General features: G+C 37.1%; 1 protein-coding gene across 1 annotated transcript in view; it reads right to left on the reverse strand.

Moving 5' to 3' along the window:
- Mad1 (Mitotic arrest-deficient 1) overlaps window positions 1-23,870 on the reverse strand; it is a 333,861-nt gene that overhangs the window by 195,288 nt on the left and 114,703 nt on the right. The window contains exon 5 of the mRNA XM_067136015.2: window positions 18,081-18,347. Within this exon, the coding sequence (XP_066992116.1) occupies window positions 18,081-18,347 (267 nt within the window). The remainder of the gene's footprint in view (window positions 1-18,080; window positions 18,348-23,870) is intronic.

The following is a 23,870-nucleotide window of genomic DNA, read 5'->3' on the forward strand; positions in this document are numbered from 1 at the left end:
AAAGATCCAACTCAATCCATTCAAAAAACTTAAACAGATACTAAAAAACACAACTTTTTGGCTGACTGATAGTGAAAAAAACAAACTGATCAATATGAACCCTGGTCTACCGACGGTCAAAGTCAAACCAAAAATCCATAAGGAAGGAGTTCCTATACGTCCTATAGTAAATTCTAGACTGAGCCCTCTTTATAAAACAGCGCAATTTATACAACAATTCCTGAGTAAACACTATACTTTTCAAGCAAACAAATCCGTGAATAACACTCTAGAATTGGTCAAAAATCTAGACAGCTTTAAATTGCACCTCATCATACAATGCATTCATTCGATATTACCTACATGTATGCGAATATTAAACCAGAAAAGGTATTACCAATCATTTTAAAAAACCTACGTACTCATAGTAAACTCAGCCAACTAGAAATAGCAGATTTTATGACCATCCTAAAACTTTTAATCAATAGTAACTACTTCACATTCGATAAGGTGATATACAAACAAGATGGACTGGCCATGGGTTCAGCAGCATCTGGAATTTTAGCCAATATATACCTAGATTTCCTTCAACATACAAAAATAGAGAAGGATAAGAGATTTAATAACACACTTTTGTGGTCCAGATTTGTAGACAATACGTTTATTATCATGGACCAACATATTTCTGATGCATCTACCACCCTATCACACCTTAATAATGTTGATCCAGACATCAAGTTTACAATAGAATCTGAGGTGAACAAGGCCCTTAATGTTTTAAATTTAACCATCACTCGGCTTCCATTTTCTTTTAAGTATAAGATCTACAGAAAACCAACACACACTGCTACAACCATTCAAACAAGACTCCATACATCCTCCTAGCCATAAGCGGGCAACCTATAATAGTACGATACACCGTGCTTTTAGCATTCCCATTTCAAAATCAGATTTAAATAAAGAACTTAACACAATACGTAGCATTGCAGCCCACAATGGCTACAACCATAGTTTTATAGAACGAATAATATATAAGATTAAGCACCGACAAATATCCAATTTACAAAAAGAAATAACTAAATCAAAAACCTACTCGTCCTTCACATTTAATCCGAACATCTACAGAATTACAAAAATATTTAAGAAGAAAAATATCAATATTTCCTTTAGAACTAATAACAGAAATCTCGACATATTCCATAACTCTAAGCTAGTCAACGCTTCTAACCCCTTTGATAAGTCGGGCGTATACAGATTTCACTGTAACAACTGTGCCAGTACATATATTGGGCAAACAGGGAGATCCTTTAAGATTAGATATAACGAACATGTCAATGCCATTAAATATAGGAGATTCTCAGCAATAGGACAACACATAAATGACTATAAACATAGTTTTCATGATATCAATCATGATATAGATGTTATAGAAAAAATGGGGAAAGGTCCTTTACTTGACTTAACGGAGCAATGTTTCATCTTACTAGAGCTATACTATAACCCTAACTACAATCTGAATGATTTATCCAAAAACCTACAATATTGTTTGATACACTCATTGCAGTAATTAACGATCTTAAAATACCAATAAATCAACCAGTAAACAAAATGATATGTAACACGCTTGCCTACTACCCCCACCGTAATCCACGCCCTCCTGACCAATGGCCTCAAATTACCGCGATCACCCCTTCCCCTACATAACACGCTCCGCCCCTCCGCTAGTGCTCGCTGTTGTCTGTCATTTCGGAAGGCAGTTCCTCTCCGGCTATACTCGTGACAACTTGGTTCTTGAGATGAGTTTCAGCTTACAAACAAAGTGTTTTCCTCATCTCAGTTTCTGTTATGCTAATACGTAATATATTCCTTCTTGTAGGTCCGTCTTGGATCGAGATATTTCTAGAATCTCAAATCCTTTGACGTAATGTTTTTCAAGAAATCCAGTCCACCAGTCCACTATTATCAAGTCCCATAATTAAGGACACTACAATCAAAATATAGACTATAAACGCACATTAATATTTATAAACACCACTGTATTCACAAAGGATTGTCATTTAACTTCACATTTTACCAAGGCAGAGTGAACCCCGTTTTATAGTTCCCCAACATTAATTTTACGAGGAACTGTTTTTCACTAAAGACCTTCACTACAATGGACCTCCATACCAAACATAAAAATGTTTTATGTTTCAAAATGACATCAGGCAAACTTATTTTAATGTATGTCAATAACTAAATTGTATAATTAGCCAAGAAACACTGAATACCCTTAATGTCTAAAGTAGCTGTAATTTTAAGAGAGAGATTTTACTAAAGACTTGTATTGCAATGAATCTCCATACCAAGCACAAATATGTTTAATGTTCCAAATACGACATTAGGCAAATTTATTTTAATGTATAATTGGCTGAGAAAAAACTGTATGCCCTTAAGGTGTAAGCCGCTTAATATGCATTTTGCAACAACTTCAAGGACTTGACAATGTTTTAACTATTTATATCCAAAATATTGTACAGAATCAACAAATCATAATACATTGCATAAGAAATATGCTAGTAATTTCAATAAAAATGTTTTACGTGTACACCTAATACACAAAATAGTTTAAGAGTATTGTTCAATTTGTATATATATATATATATATATATTTTAAAATTTTGTTATTATAGATTTGTATAAAGCCTTGTTAACAATTTTCCTTTGGCTGATGATGGCAAATACAAATGCTGAAACCAGTCCCTATGTTGAAATCTAATAAATATGTGATGTATTAATAACGTCACACTGTTGTAGTATTGAATAGGTGGAAACAATTACCCTCACTCCTCAATGTAAATCTGGATTCAATACGGACTAAAAATGTTTTTGACATTAAATTCCTGGAAACTGTCGGCTTTCTTAGCTTTATCTCTGTATTCCTTTGATGAGACATCCAACAAACAAGGTCTTCCTATTATATCATTATTTTCTCCTTGCTCCACTCCATTTCTGACTATAAATTTTAGTACCGGTATAGTGCAGAGAGAACAACATACGTGCGCATACTGTATTTGTAGTTTATAACAAAGAGAATGAGTATTGCGGAGTGTTGTAACTATAATCCTACTTCACAAGAAATACGTCGCGTATGTCGTTTAGGCTATCTGTTGGAATGGAAACAGCATGGAAGTTGCTGAAGCTGTGCCGACATCTCACGAACGACGAATTGACTTGACATGTTTTCCACTTGGAGCGGAAAACATGCCAACATGTTAAAAGTGTTAACCTCAACATTCTGAGTTAACATGCAAAGTCGGTTGGAAGACACAATCACAATATACATGCCAATTGTAACATGTTAAATTTAACATGTTGGTGTTAAATGTTAATCAGTGGAGACCGGCCTTAAGGAAGACATCGGAAAGGTCGAAGACGAATGGGCGCACTTTATAACAGTCATGGTGGAGTCTGCAGAAAAGGCCTGTGGAAAAGTGTCAGGAAGGAAGATAGATCAAGAAACGCCCTGGTTAAATGACAGGGTAAAAGATATAATTAAACGGAAGAAACAAGCTCGGAAAAGATGGCTGGGAAACAGAACAACAGAATGCAAAACGGAATACAGTAGAACCTCGATAATTCAAAATCATTCCTAATTCAAAGAAGCTCTAATTTCCGGAAACATGAGGTACGGATTTTCACGTTATTTAAATTGTTTAATTCGAAGAACAATATCGGTCCCATTACTGAAATTCAGACTTCTAATTCAAAACTTTCTTTAAGTTTTAAAAAAAGTACTATTTTACAGAGTAATTTAAATTAAAAACTTGATCCGTATAACGATAGAACGCATCTTCCTTAACATACAGTGGTAGCTAACTGCACTTTCACTCACTTCGGTGTGTCTACAGTGTGCTTCACATTTGCTAAGTTCAAGTGAAATCGTAAGTCTTTTGTATTCAGCGCTTTAAGGAACGCCATAATATCACATACCAGACAGTGTGCAGAGAAGCAGAATCTGCTAACACTGGCGATGCTGACAGTTGGCGAAAAAGAGTGGCTCATATAATCAGTTCGTACGCACCAAACACTATTGTCAATGTCGATGAAACTGCATCGTTTTTTAAAATGCCGAGCCCAAACGGACTTAAGGTTTTAAACGAGAGAAGCGCCAGCCAAGAAATCGTACAAGAGTGGGGGTCATTGTACTGTGTTGAAACTTGTAATGCACACAGAAGCAAGAAACTTCCTCCCCTTTTCGTAGGAAAGTTCGATAAGCCATGTTGTTTTAAGGGCGTCTGGCACTTTCTGTGCAAGAACAAAGCATCTAAAAAATGCAAACAATAAAGTAATAAAAGAAGCACTTGCAAAAGGGAGCCAGCAGTATTTGTCTTTGTCTTTGAATCGTGCGGATTTTTTTTTTTTTCCATTTAGTGAGGTTATGCTTGCCAGTGATTTATCCAAGTGCATAATATTTGAATAGGACTACTGTCAATGCACTTTGTTGGATACTTTTCGGAAATAGTTTTCTCCATGGCACTTGAAAGGTTTAAACTGTGAATCAAAGCGATTGCATGCATTAATGGGTCTTAGAATACTTTGTGACACAGCACGAGCTGGCATTTCTGAATTTCGAGAGAGGTGCCACGGCGGGAAATCGAAGAATGTTGTAATGCAGACGGAAGCGAGAGACTTTCTCCCCTCATCACAGGAAAGTTCGATAAGCCACAATGTTTTAAGGGCATCGGGTACTTTCCGTGCAAGTACAGGGCATCTAAAATGCATACAGTACAGTAGTCCAGTGAATACAACACGTGCACAGGAGAGCCAGCGTACGTTTATCCTCATGTTTGAAACTTTTTTTTTTTTCTTTCTTTTGTTGCATGAGGTTATGTTTGTCAGTAAGTTATCAAATTGCCTTATTTGAATACTGTAAATGCACCTTGTTGGATACATTTTGGAAATAGATTTTTGCCATGGCATTTGAAAGGTTTAAACTGTGAATCGAAGTGATTGCATTCAGTAACAGGACTTAGAATATTTTGTGACGATACAAGGGTTGGCATTTCTGAATTAGGAGTTGGCAGTTAATTCAAAATCACATAATACAAAGTCTGATTTTTGCATCTCAGCGACTTCGAATTAACAAGGTTTTACTGTACATGCACTACAAGGAGTGCTCCAAGTTGGTTCAAGAAGAGAAAAAGAAATGCTGGCAAAAATTCACTGAATCTCTGCAAGAAGATACAAATGGAAGCAAAAAGATCTTATTCCAGTGAGTAAAAAAGAAAAACCCAGGAGCCCGTTCCACGAGCGAAAGTTTGCAACTTTTCACTTTGCACTTTTCAGTTCAGATTTTGTTCTACCGTCACTTATCAGATTTAGCTTGCAAAGTGAAAAGTGAAAAGTTAAGAATCTTTTCACTTTTCTAGCCTGTCATGTTCCTCCATTGGTACAGAAATGCAAAAGTTTTCAGAAATCTTGCAAAGAGATGATTCCCTTTTCATCTGTTAATTAACAAGTATGTACATGAGTTTCTCGGCGTAGAATTTGGTTTAGTGATAAAAACACGTTACGATGAGAGCTTTTGTTAGCATCGTGTGAGGACAGTGATGAAAAATCCAACAAGAGAACGTGCAAAGACAGGATTAATTTTCATTACCTCACTTCGATGGAATTTTGTGAGTGATTTCGTATTACCCGAACACAGGCTGACTATATTCTTGAAATGATCAGCAATTTTTTTTTTTTTTGCTAGTTGCTTTACGTCGCACCGACACAGATAGGTCTTATGGTGATGATGGGACAGGGAAGGGCTAGGAGTGGGAAGGAAGCGGCCGTGGCCTTAATTAAGGTACAGCCCCAGCATTTGCCTGGTGTGAAAATGGGAAACCACGGAAATATCGGCAATTTATTGAAACATGCAACAAAAGGAAGTCAATCCCTTTCCGAATAAGAACAAATTATTATATGCTTACATTGGTTAGTAAATGGTTCCCAGTTGCACAGTGTAGCAGCAATGCATGGGACATTCAAAATCAATTATTTGCAGAACTGTTACCAAAGTCGTAGATGTTATAGTAAATGTAATATTTCCTAACATTAGTACTGTACCGTTTTCATCGTCCTGATAACGAAATAAACGATGTCATACGGCGTTAAAATTTGCCATGCACGCAAGAAGATTCACTTGGTTGGGCTATACACTTTATGAAATATACGGACATAATGAATCAAACGGGCCGTGATTATCATAATAGTAAAATACGGGTGCAAGAAGGTCAAAGAAGCCGTAACGTGCCGAAGAAAAATGCTTACTTGGCGATGCAGACAGGCCATGGTTTCGGGAGTTAGACATGCAGACCGGTAGAATCCATACAGCTGTGATAAAAAAATAGAATGTTTTCTGGGGGATTGTTAAAAAAAAATTTTGGTTGCAACGGGACAAGATTTTGCCAAGAAGAAACCGTCGAACACAGAAGAGGGAAGATTTAGCCGGAGAATCAATAATTCAAGCGAATGTTAAGGGATTACGTCCATATTCAGCGTAATAACGGAAAAATGAAGTAATTTGAAGCAAAAGAGGAGAAGCTTTGATACTGCAGCGATAACCGTAACTTCAACTAAAACTTCGCACACTGAATTAGGCGAGCTTAAAGTCCACAAACACTGAGGATACTGACAACAGTAAAATTAAAAGCTGATTAGATTATATTTATAGAGCTTTGTCACTGAATTCAATCGTAGAAATTCTGATTGAAATACCAGTGGAAAGAGATATAAATTACATACTAGCTATCATATTTCAGAAGACCATGTACATGATTTTAATGACGATGTTGACTGTTTTATCGCATGTACTCATCGCTGTCAACATGAGGAGCTAAACTGCAGATGGAACTGACGACCTGACTGATGCCGCCCAGCTGATTCTGCCAGCCCAATCCTGCATTCCAGTACCCAGTCATGACGCAATAGATGTCCGATGCCAGCCTGCAGACCATGAATGAGAACGACGAAGCATAGCCCAGGCCAATAACACCGGCAATAAAACAGCTAAGTTTTAAGTTTTAGTATTTATTAACCGTAATATCAAATGTTTAGAGTAGTGTAGAATTCTTCTTTTGAATCAGTAAAGTGAAGGCTGTTGTTAGATCTTCGAGATAAAAATTCAACGGGCAGTATATTCACAAAGTGTCTAATGTGGTTCGTTGACATGTATGGACATGGGCAATCTTCAATAATGTTAAATCAATGTCATTGCGTAAGAATGTTTATATTTGTGCCTGCAGAAATTTATGATAACTTTTCATACTAAATAAGGTGATATATTCATTATGGTGAACTTCAACTGTGAAACAGAGAAAAAGACGATAGTTTGTGAGTTATTAGACCAGGTTACTGCTTCGCTACAACTACATGTGAGTAGATATGAACGTGTGTTATTCAGATATGTATTTATGTGTCAGTATAATGTAATTAAATGGTAATATGACTGAAAGCTAACCCAACTATAAACTTCGTAGTTTAGGTGTAGAATATGGTAATGTTCTTTGCCGCGAGAGAAGTGATTGGTAAATAAGGTTATGAAACGTGATGTGGTTTATATGTATATGAGAATTCGTGGAAATACTTGTGAATTTGAGTATGGCAATACAATAATATTTTCAAATGATATATGGAAGGCTATGTCCATATTTGAGCGTTGTTGGTAGTAATCATGAGATGTTACTAACCAGTTATATTATGTGATAGGTGCAGCACAACCATTATAGTAACGTGAAGTATTTTTGGGTTAGATTTATGTAACGAAACGACGAAACGTAATGCTGAGCAGTGCTTAGATAACCTTAAACTGTCTTCAAAATATAATCTATGAATGAACTTCGAGAAAGGTTAAAATCTGATGGTCTTCTTGGAAAATTTCAAACGGCGTAATGAATGTTGGTTAATATTTGTTGATGAAATCATATTTTCAAGGGAGGAAGGTCTTCTTAAACCTTATTCTCTGCTATTAGCAAACGAAATACATCACTATCTGTATTTCTAGGATTGTTATGAAATGTTATACGGACTTAGATGCGATTTGGAGTCACTATAGACACATTGACTGATAATATTACGTTAATAACTTGTTATTATTTAACACCTACGTAAAATATTTGAATATTAGATGGTTATTCACATAGTAATGGCATGATAAAATTGATCGATATTTTTTTTTATAAAATGCAATTTATATAGCTGAAGTGAGCTGTCACAATGGAACTTTGCTAACATTGCCGGTGTTATAAATATTTTTTTTTTTTACGAGAGGCATGAAGATTATATAATTGCCTGAACAGAACATAAGTGGAACTGGAAATAAGTTGGACTTGCAAAACAAGTGTACCGGAAAGTGTCAATATTTGTTTAGCTTACCTAACTTATCTAATGCATTTAATTAATTTCATTTAATCGATTATATAATCCAATTAAATTAAATAACTTATTAAATTCATTTTTCAGCTATATTTTTTTGAAAGTAGGCTAATTTTTCTTTGTTTTCTTGAGATGATTAAGATATTTATTCAAATGGAAGAATGATCGAATCCGTTTGAGAGGCAATAATTTTATTTATTATTGGAAGTTATATTTTTTTTTTAGATTTCATGATCATGGATAAACGATGCATTTAAAAAAAAAATATTAAGGAGGTGAACTTACTTTGACTATGGTAGATATGTTTGAGCTGAACTCTTATAAAAAAAATGTGCTATTGAAAAACTGATTTTAGGATAATAACTGAGAATTAACATGAAGGAATGGATAGTATTAAGGGTGAATCTTTCATATGAAGAGATGGGTTCCCGGCTGAATCCACGTAAAACATATATACAATTTTCTTAGTGATGCTTAATAAAATCCCTGAGAGGTGTTGTGTAGCAACTTAGAAGATATTTTGATAATAGTAATGAATAGTAGATATGGAATTGCTGCGTCGGTTAAAAAATGATTTTGACACAATAAGTTGATCACCACACGACATCTGGTTATATGAATAGCTACCGACATTTTTAGCATCACAATTTATTGCGTCGATCTGATCATTCGATCCGTTGACATGATAGCTGATTAACCGGGGAAAGAAAGAGAAAAAAACGGAGCAGTTGATTGATCGCCCGATAGGGTGCAGTTAAATAATTCCCCGAGGATCGGTGCAGTACGTTAGCCTGGTAATCCACTTAATATAGCGACGGGATTTCTAATGAAGGGTGAATTTCCCTCCGTGTATGGATGTACTCTCATTAATAATGATGCGTGTCATCATTCGAGAGGTTATTTTTGCTAGTTGCTTTACGTCGCACCGACACAGATAGGTCTTATGGCGACGATGGGACAAGGACGGGCTAGGAGTGGGAAGGAAGCGCCCGTGGCCTTAATTAAGGTACAGCCCCAGCATTTGCCTGGTGTGAAAATGGGAAACCACGGAAAACCATTTTCAGGGCTGCCGATAGTGGGGTTCGAACCTACTATCTCCCGAATACTGGATACTGGCCGCACTTAAGCGACTGCAGCTATCGAGCTCAGTAGAGGTTATTTTTAAAGTTGCCAAAAAGGATGGCCCGTTTCTCCTTCACAACTTCCAGCATGGCCAGCTTCTTGTAATAACCTTTCTTTCTCATGAGAAAAACTTAAAACTAACAGTACCACAATTATACCGTCCAGTTTGCCACGAAAAATAAAGTTTTAAAATCACAGAGTATTAGGCCTCTACAGTTTGCCCATGGAATAAACTTGATCGGATCACCCATTCGCAAAACTTTTCCTTTTGCAAAGAAACTGAAAAGTACAACCTAGATCATGATGGAACAGCAAGACTTTGCACTTTGCAAGAATTGAAAAGTGAAAAGTGCAAAGTTGAGCAAAGTCCGTTCATGGAACAGGCCCCAGGTGAAGATGCTAACTAAATTCATTAAAAATGAACAGGAGGAAGTGATGACACAGAAGCAGGATATATTGCAGAGGTAGGGAAAATACTTCGAACAGCTTTACAATGTGCAAAATACCTCTGTACAAGGAGAAATCGAAGAACCAGATTTAGTGCAGATGGAATATAAGGCAGTGATTAAGTGGGACACTGAAAAAATGAAACAAGGGAAGGCAGCTAGAATTGACGAGGTCACCATTGAAATGATAATAGCAGCAGGAGCAATTGGTCTACAGTGGTTGTATAGACTCCTCAGAGTGATATGGAGAGAAAAGACTGTTCCAATTTTTAAGAAAGGAGACAGGAAGCAATGTGAAAATTACAGAGGAGTGACAATGATACCTCATACAGCTAAGATCCTTGAAAGAATCTTGGATAAATGAATAAGAGACAGAGTGGAGGGAAAATTGGCAGAACACCAGTATGGATTCAGAAGAGGCAGGTCCACATTTGACCCAATATTTACACTGCATCAAATGATGGAAAGATATTGGGAGTATGGAAAGGACATAGTAGTAATGTTTCTAGATAATTGAAAAGGCATATGTCAGCATCCCAAGGAATTTGGTATGGAAAACATTGACAGAGCCACAGATTGGGAATGAAACAATGCAGATGGTAATAGCATTGTATCAAAATTGTGAAAGCTGTGTTAGAACCAAAGTGGGTCAAACTGAATGGTTCAGAGTTGAGACAGGCTTGAGACAGGGAAGTGTATTATCATTATCATCATGGATAGAATTCTACATAATATCAAGGAGAAGATGATGGGCGAGCGAAGTAGTCTATACTCTTTGCTGATGACATCGTAATTTAGGGAGATAATGAAGAGGCAGTACAAACACAAGTTGATTTATGGAATGAGGAGATAAGAAATTTTGGAATGAAGATTAGTACTGCGGAAAGCAAGTTTAATCATGACGAGAGGTAACAGAAAATCCAGGGGAGTGATAAAAACAGGAAATGAACCCCTTGAAGTAGTGAAAATTTTTAAATATTTGGGCAGCATGATGTCACAAGTTGGAAATTTGGATGGAGAAATTGATTTAAGAATTCAGCAGTCTGCAAGTTTCTGCCAGTGTGTGTGAGACATTGTATGGAACAAAGATGTGCCAATGAAGTGCAGGAAGGTTTTATACTCTTCCTATTATAAACCTATACCGACCTATGCTTCAACAGCCTGGAAGTTGACTAAGCGGAACCTAAGTAAGATACAAGCAGCTGAAATGAGGGAAAGACAAGACGAGATAGAATACGAAATGAGGAAATAAGGAGAAGCGTGGGAGTGTGTAAACTTCAAGAAGAGATTGATATAGCAAAGCTAAAATGGTTTAGGACACATGGTAAGAATGCCAGGAGAAAGAATACCAAAGAGAACATTCATGGATACAGAGACTGCAAAGAGGCCTAGGGGACAGCCCAGAATGAGATGGAGGAGCTCTGTTGTGGACTGTATTGCAAATAGAGGAGTCAATGGCAATAAAGTACTAGAAGAGGAATGGAGAAAAGATCGAGTAAGGTGGAGGGCTTTGGTATACTACCCTACCCAGAGAGAATCTGGAAAAGGAAATGGATGAAGAATACATTGGGATGTTTATAAACTTCAGAATTTTATGTTTGCAAGAAAAAAGCTTTATCAATTTAGTATCAATTTGTATATACAAATGGTTATGTCGCATGACCATGAAATACGTAAATTATTCCCTTTTAAATAGAGTAAAACCTCGTTGGAAATTCACATTTTAAACTCAAATGCCATTAAAAGAAAAAAAAATTCCAAAATGTATCCAACAAGGTGCATTTACACTGTTCACATAATGCACTTGGATAACTCACTGGCAAACATAACCTCACGCACGGAAATCAAAAGAAAGAAAACATGAATATTGAATTTTCACGACCGCATTGTAATCGAAACAGACTTTCAACATATTAGGTTGTGTTACGTACATGTAGTACGTGTTGAAGAGATGTTAAGTACAGAACAAAAATGGCCAGCCGGACACTAGTGGGATCTGAACCCACAACCTCCCGATTTTGCGTCGGTTGCTCTACCAATTGAGCTATGGTGGCCTAGGCCAACTTTGTTCTGTTTGAAAGGATCTAAGCTACAGGTCTGGCACTGCTGCTAGCACACTGTAGAGTGCGTTTAAGTCGCCCGTAGTGGGGCATGTCAATGAATATTGAATTTTTACGACCGCATTGTAATCGAAACAGACTTTCAACGTATTAGGTCGTGTAACGTACATGTAGTACGTGTTGAAGAGATGTTAAGTACAGAACAAAAATGGCCAGCCGGACACTAGTGGGATCCGAACCCACAACCTCCCGATTTTGCGTCGGTTGCTCTACCAATTGAGCTATGGTGGCCTAGGCCATCTTTGTTCTGTTTGAAAGGATCTAAGCTACATGATTCAAAGATGAGGAGAAATCTATACTGGCTACCCTGTGCAAGTGCTTTATTAATTGGATTACTGTACTGTATGCATTTTAGATGCCTTGTATTATGCACACACTTTTTAGTGATAGTTTTTTGTACTGGGTTGAGGAGTAAGGAGGGAGCACTGCCGGTTCTAGTAATACTGCCAACTGAATGGAAATGAAATCTGAACTGAATCGATAATATGATCGATCAATATGAATTTTCTAAACCTTTATTATCTTAAGCCAACAACTGTATCACACATACATTATATAACATTTCTCGATGCGAATCTTGTTCCTAACATTAATTCTATAGTCTGGCTTTGCTGTGTAAACAACAACAACAACAACAGCAACAACAGTATGAGTACGTAAAGTGTATGCCAGATGTCGCACAGCGATGCTTAAGCGATTCTTAGTTTGTGTTTTAAGGGTTGCTAATACGAATCTTGAAGATAACTGAGGTCGACCAATTCAGCACAAGGGTGCCCTTCTATCACTAAAAGGCGTGCGTACTATATTTGCACAGAAAGTACCCGTTGCCCTTAAATCATCGCGGCTTATCGAACTTTCCTGTGACGAGGGGAGAAAGTCTCTCACATCCGTCCACATTACAACAACAGTACACTGACTATACTTGTACGATGTACGATTTCCCGCCATGGTAATTCTAAGACGCATTAATGCATGCAATCACCATGATTCTCAGTTTAAACATTTCAAATGCCATGGAAAACACAAAAAAACAATGGAAAACATAACCTCACGCAACGAAAGGAAAAAGAAACATGATTCAAAGACGAGGACAAATTATGCTGGCTCCCCCATGCAAATGCTTTACCTTTTGAATTAATGTACTGTTTGTATTTTTAGATGCCTTGTACTTGCACAGAAAGGGCCCAACGCCCTTAAAGCATCATGGTTTTTCGAACTTTCCTATGACGGGGGAAGGAAGTATCTCGCTTCCGTGTGCACTGCATAGCAACACAATCTCTCCTTTAAAACCATAAGTCCGTTTGGCCTCAGCATTTAAAAAAATAAAACAAACAATGCATTGACAATATTGTTTGGTGCGTACGAATTTATTATATAAGTCACGCTTTTTCGCCAACTATCGGCATCGCCAGTGTTCGCGGATTCTACCTCTCCGCACACTGCCTGCTACGTGATACTGTGGCGTTCCTTAAAAAGGCCAAATACAAAATAATTACGATTCCACTCAAACTTAGTAGATATGAAGCGCACTGTAGACAGGGCGAAGTGGGTGAAAGTGTAGAAAGTTATCCCTGCACGTTCCGGAAGACGCGTTCTTTCATGACCCAGATAAATTTTGAATTTAAATTACTCTGTAAAATACTATTTTTTTCAAAATATAAAGGCAGTAGAATAACACCCACGGTATCCCCTGCCTGTCGTAAGAGGCGACTAAAAGGGGCCCCACGGGCTCTGAACTTTGGAGTGTGGGTTGGCGACCACGGGGCCCTTAGCTGAGTCCTGGTATTGCTGCCACTTACTTGTGCCAGGCTCCTCACTTTCATCTATCCTATCTGACCTCTCTTGGTCAACTCTTGTTCTTTTCCGACCCCTACGTTATTAGGTATGCGAGGGCTAGGGAGTCTTTCATTTTCACGCCCTTCGCGGCCCTTGTCTTCCTATGGCAGATATCTTCATTTTTCGAAGTGTCGGATCCCTTCTATTTTTTTCCACTCCACAAATTCATCATTCATCAATCCATATTTCATTAATCATCCTTTCAGATCACATCTGGAATGGTAAACCCTGACTATGGTCAGAAACATTGATCATTGATCAGATAATCAGCCAAATATGATTAGTCTTCTCACGAATAAATCCACCGGTTTGGACATACAAAATCAGCAGGTCCAAACAAAGACACCACTTGAATACGGTGGGGTGTCACGTAGAAGATCAAGGCGAGTCGGAGCGCCTGGAAGCCCAATGACATGCAGACACATACGGTTAAGAAAAGACAAATTCAATAAACCAGGACAATTTTCATTTTTTGCAACATTAAATATCAATTCAATTGTGAAAGTTGGCAAGTTAAAACATTTAACAGATGTATTGGACCAGCATAAGATAGTAATAACAGCTCTTCAAGAATTGCGCAATACAGATCAGGACCCATTAGAACCTTTACAAAGGTCCTCCAGGGAAAAGAGTGATGAAGAATGTTCCTCAATTTGGAGCAGGATTCTTGGTCCATAACAGCATATCAGATTCAATTGAAGCTTTTTCTTCGACCTCCCCAAGAATGGCACTCCTAACAGTTAAAGTAGAGAATAAAACACACACATTGATAAATGTCCATGCCCCAACGAATGACAAAAATAAGAAAGAAAAAGGAAGAAACAGAAAAATTTGGGGAAGAATTGGACCAGTTGATTTCAGGTATCTCTGATACACATATTAAAATTTTACTTGATCACTATATTTCCAAGATTAAAATAAAATTAACGCCAAAAAAGAAGAAAAAAATATCCAAATCCAATAGGAGGAGGAAGTATGACCCTAGTTATTTAATTAATAATAAACTGTATTTTGAAAGGTCTAAAACTCCTCTAAGCAACAATTTGGGGACGGTAATTGAAAAATTAAAAACCACAGCTGAAGAAATTGCTCCTGTTAAAAAATGAAAGAAACATGCTTGGTGGAATGTGGAGTATGACACAGCGATTCAAAACAGGCACAAAGCATGGTTGAATGATCAACAAAAGAGAACAGAAAAGTCCCATGAAGAACTAAATAAGGCTAGAAAACAAACAGCCAAAGAAATCAGAAGGGTTAAGGGAAATTATCACAAAGAATCATTAAACGCCATAGATGAAGCATTCATACAACATAAGCCGAGGGATTTTTATAAAACGTTTCGACAACTATACTCCACCAACACTTATGATGAGAAATACAAATGGAAAACTGGCACATAGTAACCAAGAGAATGCAGAAATTTTAGCTCAATACTTTCAAGAATTACTTAATAGCGAAGAACCAACACAATACCTAAAGCATGACCTTCATTCAAAAAATAAAACACCAATAGAAAAGGTTATACCACCAGATTACAATGAAGTGTTGAAAGCCATCGATTCACTTAAAAATTACAAAGCTTCAGGGGAGAATCAACTAACTGCAGAAATATGGAAGAATGCTAATACACAAACCATTCAGAATTTACATAAATACCTCATAGACATTTGGAATACTGAAAAAATGCCCGAAGAGTGGAATATGGCGATAATACACCCTTTATATAAAAAAGGTGATAGATCAGATCCCAACAATTATCGGGGGATATCATTGCTGGATATCACTTACAAAATTTTTTCAAAGTTATTTACATGAGAATTCAAGAACAACTTGACTGTGAACTTGGAGAATGCCAAGGAGGCTTTCGTCCAGGGAGAAGTTGTCCAGATCAAATCAGTTTAAAGTGGATTATGAAGCATCACAGGGTTAGAAACAAAAAATTAGTTATCACTTTTGTTGATTTTAAAAAGGCGTATGATAGTATCCATCGTGAGTCATTATTGAATATCCTAAAAACATTTGGTTTACATCCAAAACTTATTTGCCTTATTGGAATTACCCTTAAGAACACTAAATCTAAAGTCAGATTTAGAAATGAACTCTCAAAGCCATTTGACATTAATACTGGACTTGGCAGGGAGATGGACTCTCACCATTATTGTTTAATTGTGTGTTGGAAAAAATCATGCGGGAATGGAATAAGATGTGTCAACCTAACATCAAGATTGGCAGAAAAATAAGACTCAATTGTTTAGCATTCGCTGATGATCTTGCACTACTTGCTAATGATATGGAAGAAGCTAAATTGCAAATAGAAGAACTTGATAACATAGCAAGAAAAGTTGGATTGCAAATTTCATATGAAAAAACAGAAATAATGCCAACCTTCCCTGTTACAGCACCAACCATTACCTTAGCCAATACCAAACAAATTAAGATTGTGAATAAGTTTAAATATCTTGGTGAAATTATAGCTTGGAACACCAATGAAAAATCATCAATAGAAAGCAGAACATTTAAGTTAAAAAAAGCACAACGAATTACATGGCCAACATACAAGAAAAAATCTCTTTCAATAAATGCTAAACTTCAACATTATTGTTCCGTCATTAAACCTGAAGAGACTTATGCTTGTGAAACACTATTTAAATTGAACACCAAAGCAACAACTGATACACTGCAAAAGGTTGACAGAAGGATACTCAGAACAATCATTAATAAAAAACATCAGGTGGATGGACAATGGAGATTATTGCCTAATGCAGTGGTTTATAGGGAAAGTGAATCTATAATAAGATACGATGAGAAAAAGAAGAATTGCCTTTTTCTGTCATCTTTCTAGATTAAATGATAATAGGATAATAAAACAACTATTTAATTACTTTTGGAAAAGTAAAACAAAAAATAATTGGTTTAAAGAAGTTCAGAAAGATTTAGAAGAGCTGAATATTGCAATGAAGCAAACTGAAAATAGAGAAGAAAAAAAGGGTTCTCAAAAACAAACAAATAAGATTGTCATTAAAAACTGTACAACACAAACAATATGTCATATCTGATGAAGAAAGGGCAGCCAGGTCAGCCAGAATGAAGAGGTTTTGGGAAAGGAAAAAGATGATGCAAGCTAAATCTTCAGTTAATTCTTTGTTAACGTAAATGTATTTGGGTTTGATTTAAGTGCTCCAATGTGGTTTTTTTTATTAATAGTTAGAAATTTCATGATCCGTATTGAAGTGGGATTACAATATTTGAAATTAAGAGGGTTCCTCCTATTCAATACAAAGATGTTTATTAATGTGAAAGAATCACATATCGTTCACATGAGGTACTAGTTTCGGCACCAGATATGTGCCATCATCAGCCACAAAGTCAAATTGGGCAAACACAATAAAACCTTAAAACAACTTTAAACACACTATAACACCTGCATGGATGAATATGAAATATGACTTTAAAACAACTTTAAAAACACACTATAACATTTGCACAGATGAATATAAAATAAAATATGGTAGATGATGAAGTTGCATTCCATTTTAAAATCTGTTAAAATGATGACTCCATTGTTGTATACCCATGGCAATTTGTCCAGCTTGTATATATCTTTAGTTTTCTAAAACTGTTAAATTATGCTGTGGGGTTTAATGTCATATGAAGTTGACACTATGTGTGTTCTGTAGTTTGGTTCCGGAAAATAAACGTAAACATGAACTTGGTTAGATCCAAAGAATTAATTCCCACTTCAATATGGGTCGAGGAACCTTGAGCAGCCTGAGTGGGAAGGAAGCGGCCCTGGCCTTAATTAAGGTACAGCCCCAGCATTTGCCTGGTGTAAAAATAGGAAACCACACAGAAAACCATCTTCAGGGATGCCGACAGTGGGGCTCGAACCCACTATCTCCCGGATGCAAGCTCACAGCTGCGCGCCCCTAACCGCATGGCCAACTTGACCGGTTTGTATCTAGACAATGGCTTAGTGCACATCACTGTATTTCCACTTAGATGTTTTATTAAGAAGGACAGCACACTTTTCAGTGTCAACACAGCAATGTAACATTTAAAAACACACGGACAAGATCTGGTATGTTATAGTGTTATAGGTGTTGTAATTCTGGTGTGACCAGACTGAAAAATTTCAAGTTACATTACAGATATACAAAGTTGCCTGTATGTCACTTACTGGGAACGAACTTGAGCCAGCTCATCGGTGCAGACTAGAACATTACGTTGTAGGTCCCCCAGCTGGCGACGTAGAACGCCAGGTTCGATAATGCTCCCCTCACAGTGTTCCCTGGCGACTTGCTGCCATTCCATTAGAGATGCTTCCAAGTGATCTCTCGCTGCTTGCGCTTCTGCCAATTGGTGTTCTACATCCTCCATGTGTTTAACACGATTCTTGAGATCTTGCACCATCTCCTCCAACAACAACTTTTGAGGAACAGCTTCTCTGTAACAGATAGACCAATTAAGTATACATGGCAAATTAATCTTCTCAGATTCTTAAGTTAAAACAGACACAAGAATTTTATAAAGAAGCAAAAATAAACATTTTTGGGGTAGGCAGTACGCCTCTGAAAGTGTATGTTGATGTATTTCTCAGTGACTAATTAAAGAGTGAAAGATTTTATAATTCCAGAAGTAACAAATCATTCATGCCTGTAGTGGCTGACTTCTAAATCGTGAAACTGTTTCACTCATATTTTCTCTGCAGTTGCATGAAGCAGCTTCACTGAAAATCTTAAAACTTCAGACCTGGGACACTATAAAATTCGGTCATAGTCCTGACGATAAATATAGAAACTTTTACAGTATTTTTTCATTCAGTCATCTCTTATGCTGTTGATCTCAAGGGTTGCTACAAATAAAATCTTGATGTTATCTATCGAATACAGAAACGAATCAACAGAATTTTATCGAGATCTAACAGGTATGGCTTCAGTGCTAAAAAGTCTCCTGCTGAATAACTGTTTCTGTAGTACTGAATACCATATATACGTGAATAATCCCTGTACATTAAAAAAAAAAAATGAGGCACGGAATTGGGGTGTGGGATTTATTTGCGTCAAGGTTGGCAACACGCTCCAGGTTTACATAGTTTCTATGTAGGGTGTACAGTTATGCTTTGTGTAACCGCAGATGGAAAAAAAAAAAGCCCTCATATGTCATACTTTAATGGAAAACAATTCAGGCTTTTAATTCAAAACTGTTCTAAGCGAAATCCTATTGCTAATTTGGCAGACACTTGCATAGTACTCTATATCAGCAGCTAATACAATATATTGTTTCTGAGTAAAAATTTTCTATGGCAATCTCATCATCTTCCAACAAAGAACTTTGACACGGTCAACATTCAAGAACGACCACAGTTATATCATTGTCGGCTTAATGTTTTAATGATGTGTATATAGTGATGGTCAATTCAATTAGAGATGCAGACTACACAAGATACTGTTATCTGTTTGGTTGAGGTAACAAACAATTTACATCCTGCGACAAATATAAGTTTCCCATTATCCGCTCTTGGATCAAATACAGGGGACGCTGTTTATTATAATCGCGGATAATGTTATCAACCATATTATATAATAACTTTTAAGAAGTCCCATACGGACAAATACTAAGACATCAAAAATCTTCCGTTTATCGTGATCATGAATTCGGTGTATGTTATCACATTTGTTTTCAAGGACTTCGTTCTGTAGTATGCGAGTAGAGTGCATACAAAGAAAACATTCCCAACCTTCATAAACCTGTTTTTATACTGCGCCAGTCTTCAAGGACACTTTCACGTCTCTTTTTTTTTTTTTTTTTTGCTTTACGTCACACCGACACAGATAGGTCTTATGGCGATGATGGGGCAGGACGGGGCTAGGAGTGGGAAGGAAGTGGCCGTAGCCTTAATTAAGGTACAGCCCCAGCATTTGCCTGGTGTGAAAATGGGAAACCACGGAAAAACATCTTCAGGGCTGCTGACAGTGGGGTTCGAACCCACGGTCTGCCGAATACTGGATACTGGCGTCTCATCTTTTGTAGCAGGTGTAGGGAAAAAAACCGTCAGCGCAGGTGATAACCCTCCCGCATACACTTTCTCTTTTGTTTCTTTCCTTATGGTAGCTTAGCCAAGGACAACTCACTCGAGTCTTACTAAAGCTTTCGCACTGTGAACTTCTTAACGTTTTAATGCAGTGATGGCTAGTGTGAAAAGCAAACGTAAAGACTTAACAATTAAAGAGAAACTTTCAATGACAGAACGTTAGGACAAATTGCCTAAAATGAGTCAGCGCAATGCTGCTGTGGAGTTACGAATTTTGGAACCTCTTCTGTGAAAAAGCGAGACAATATTCTTAAGGCAGCAAACGAAAACAAAAACTTCAACTGTAAGCGAAATCATGGTGGAAAAGACGGTCAAGTTGAATCAGCTCTAAAACTTTGGTTCTCAAATGTTCGTGAGAAATATGCTCGTGTTGATGGTCCTCTGATGCGGCAAAAGGCCGAAGAACTAGCAAAAAAATTTTGGGAAAAGATAATTTCGTGGTAACGGAAGGACGGTTTCACCGTTGGAAGAAACGAGAAAATATAGTGTACAAACGAACAAATGGTGAGCAGAACGACGCTGATTCTGTCGCTGCTGCAAGGTGCATAGAAGAGGAGTGGCCTAAAATTTCTTTTGAATTCTCTTCCGAGTGTGTATAATGCTGATGAGACTGCATAGTATTATCGCGCCTTGCCTGAACACACTTACTTGTTCAGAAATGAGAGTGCTAAAGGCTGTAAAACCTCCAAGGAAAGAGTAACAGTTTTATGTTGTGAGAGTAAGTCTGGTGAAAAGACTGTTAGTGATTGGGAAAAGTAAGAACCCACATTGCTTTAAAGGCATCAATAAGTTTCCAGCGGACTATCATTCCAACTCTAATGCATGGATGACTGCCCTTATTTTCAAAGAATGTCTACCGAAGTGGGATAATATGCTGGACTGTAAAATAGTTTTGCTGGCTGACAACTGTGCAGCACACATTGTGAATTGTGAGTTCAAGAACACCAATGTGGTTTTCTTACCGGCAAATAAGACTTCAATAATTCAACCAAGTGATCAAGGAATCATTTGCACCATGAAAGCGTATTATCGCGCACAAGCATCTTGAAAAACAAAAAAGACTCATAAAACTAGCATCAATGCCCTTGTCAAAACACCCAGCCTTCTCAATGCCCAGCATATTCTAGCCATGTCATGGGATAATGTCTCAGCACATAGAATAAGGAACTGTTTCCGGCAGAGAGTTACCACAATTAGAAGAGAATGTTGAACTTTGTCCAACAGGCTTAACGGAAGATGAATTTCAGGAATGGATGAACATTGAGGGAGGGCATCATTACTGATGTGAAACAGACAGAAGATGACGTGAGGCAGTTACTTCCGCAAAATTAGATATGAGAGGTAAAGAAGAAGATCGCGATGCTGATGATGATGGTGTTGCTGAAACTTCCCGAACACCAACGAATGCTGAAATGCGACAGCAAGGTGTTCAGCGTAGGTCAGTGGACTTCGAGAAACATTATGAATATGAAAGATTCATTAATGGACTTTTGAGAGACAACCAGAAGAAAACAACAATTAGAAACTACTGTATTTACGTGAATAATCCCCGCACTCTAACTATAGGAAGGCTGATTTTAAAATAAATGCCAACACTGACTCAAATAAAACCTGCACCCCAATTTCGTACCTCTTTTTTTTTTTTTAATTTGCTGATATTATTCGCGTAAATACGGTATTCTAAATACAGTAGAGTCTCATTAATTCGAACTAATTGGGACTGGAGTCTTTTCAGATTACGAAATTTTTGGATTAACCGGAAAATATTTTCTAATAATAATGTTATTGTTTTTACGTCCCGATAACTATTTTTACGGTTTCCTGAGAACCTAGGTACCGGGCTTTTCTCCCGCAGTTCATTTACATGCCAGTAAATCTACTTACACGAGGCTGACGAATTTGAACACCTTCAAATACCACCAAGCTGAGCCAGGATCAAACCTGACAAGTTGGGGTCAGAAGGCCAGCGCCTCAACTGTCTGAGGAAAATAGTTTCTACAATACAGAACAGTACATACTGTAATTAGAAATGTCCATTCTTTAGCAGTTACATTAATAAAATAAGTACTGTATAAAATTACAGTAGGGTAGTTAAGAACCGGTAGAGGTGAAAAAGACTAAAACTAGGTTAAAACGTGTCTTATAAAACTGCTGAAATGCGGTAATGGGTTACACTTTTGCATTGTGCCCGGGATGCGAAGAGCTGCTTGTGATGTATATTTAATAGTTCTGTTTACATAAAGTTATTCTAGTAAAATGTGACTAATTAAATGCAAGTAAATCTTCATTCTATAATATGTTCTTTCATTTCAATAAGGAGAACTTAAAAAAAAAAAAAAAAATTTCAGTTCAGATTAACCGGACTTTCGGATTAACGGGATTCGGATTAACAGGACTCTAGTGTAGCTGAAAACAGTTAACTGTATTGCAGTAGTGTGTATCGGTATCTCTTTCATTGTAGTGAATGTAGGTTATGAATAAATACAGTAGGCTACCTATGAATTTTTATTTTTCGGCTACTGTTATCAAATTATCTGCGCCCCAAAGTGATAATAGTAAGTGGCGTCCACTGTATTAGTAACAACAAAATTTTATGCTACTGGTGCGTGGGAGGCAGTAGAATAACACCCACTGTATTCCCTGCCTGTCATAAGATGCGACTATAAGGGGCACAAGGGTTCTGAACTTCGGACAGAGGGTTGGCGACCTTGAGGCTCTTAGCTGAGTTCTCACGTTGTTTCCACTTATTTAGGCCAAGCTCCTAACTTTCATCTATCCTGTCTGACCTCCATTGGTCAACTGTTGTTCTTTTCCTACCCAGACAGTATTAGAGCACTCAAGGCCTAGGGAGTCTTTCATTTTCATGCCCTTCATGGCCCTTGTCTTTCTTTGGCTGATACCTTCATTTTTCAAAGTGTCAGATCCCTTCCATTTTCTCTCTCTGATTAGTGTTATAAAGAGGATGGATGCCTGGTTGTACTTCCACTTAAAACAATAATCACCACCACCACTTATGCTACTGGTTTATATCAGATTCTAATCGGTGACTGTATTCCATACATATGGAAAAGAAAGGATTCCACCTGATCAATACAATTTATTACACCAGTAGTTCTACAGTACCAGTTTCGGCCTATTTGGCCATCATCAGCTAGCTAATGATCTGAAGGAGAAAAAACAGAACACACTAAGCAAGAAACTGGAAACACTAAAGCAACCATTCAAAATGAGACCACCAACCGAAATCCCGCATAAAAAACCCGCAACCCATCCTCACAAAGCCACTGGACACGCTTTCCACCCACCTGTGAAGAACTAAACGCAAACCACATTTGAATAAATGGAAATTTTTATACTGAGCATGTGACCCAAACACAATTGGGTACATCAACTTTTCAAAATATCATAATAACTATAACTGAAACAGAAAATGCTATACTAAAAATTCCGTATGAATTACGAGAAGTCAGACGTGAAATTAATAAAAGGATCCCACAATACATTAACAAAATCTACAATAATAAACCAAACAACATCAACAAATCACACATAGCAAGATAAAACAATAATTCACTTATCACGAAAGCCAATAAAGGCAACACCACGGCTATCATCAATAAGAATGATCACATAACAAAAACTAAAAAATGCTTCCAAGACAACACCTTCTCAACTAAACGCAAAGACACAAAGAATAATATACAAAAAACCCCAAAACCATACTCAAGAATACACACTTTCTTCTTACTGAAACAGAATCTTCAAAGCTTATAACAATGAACCCCCAACTTCCGACCACTAAAGCCTATCCTAAAATTCATAAAGAAAATATCCCAATAAGACCTATTAAATGATAGAAACAGCCCAACTTACAAG

The sequence above is a fragment of the Anabrus simplex genome, chromosome 1 (assembly GCF_040414725.1).
Source record: "Anabrus simplex isolate iqAnaSimp1 chromosome 1, ASM4041472v1, whole genome shotgun sequence".
Taxonomy (NCBI): Eukaryota; Metazoa; Arthropoda; class Insecta; order Orthoptera; family Tettigoniidae; genus Anabrus; species Anabrus simplex.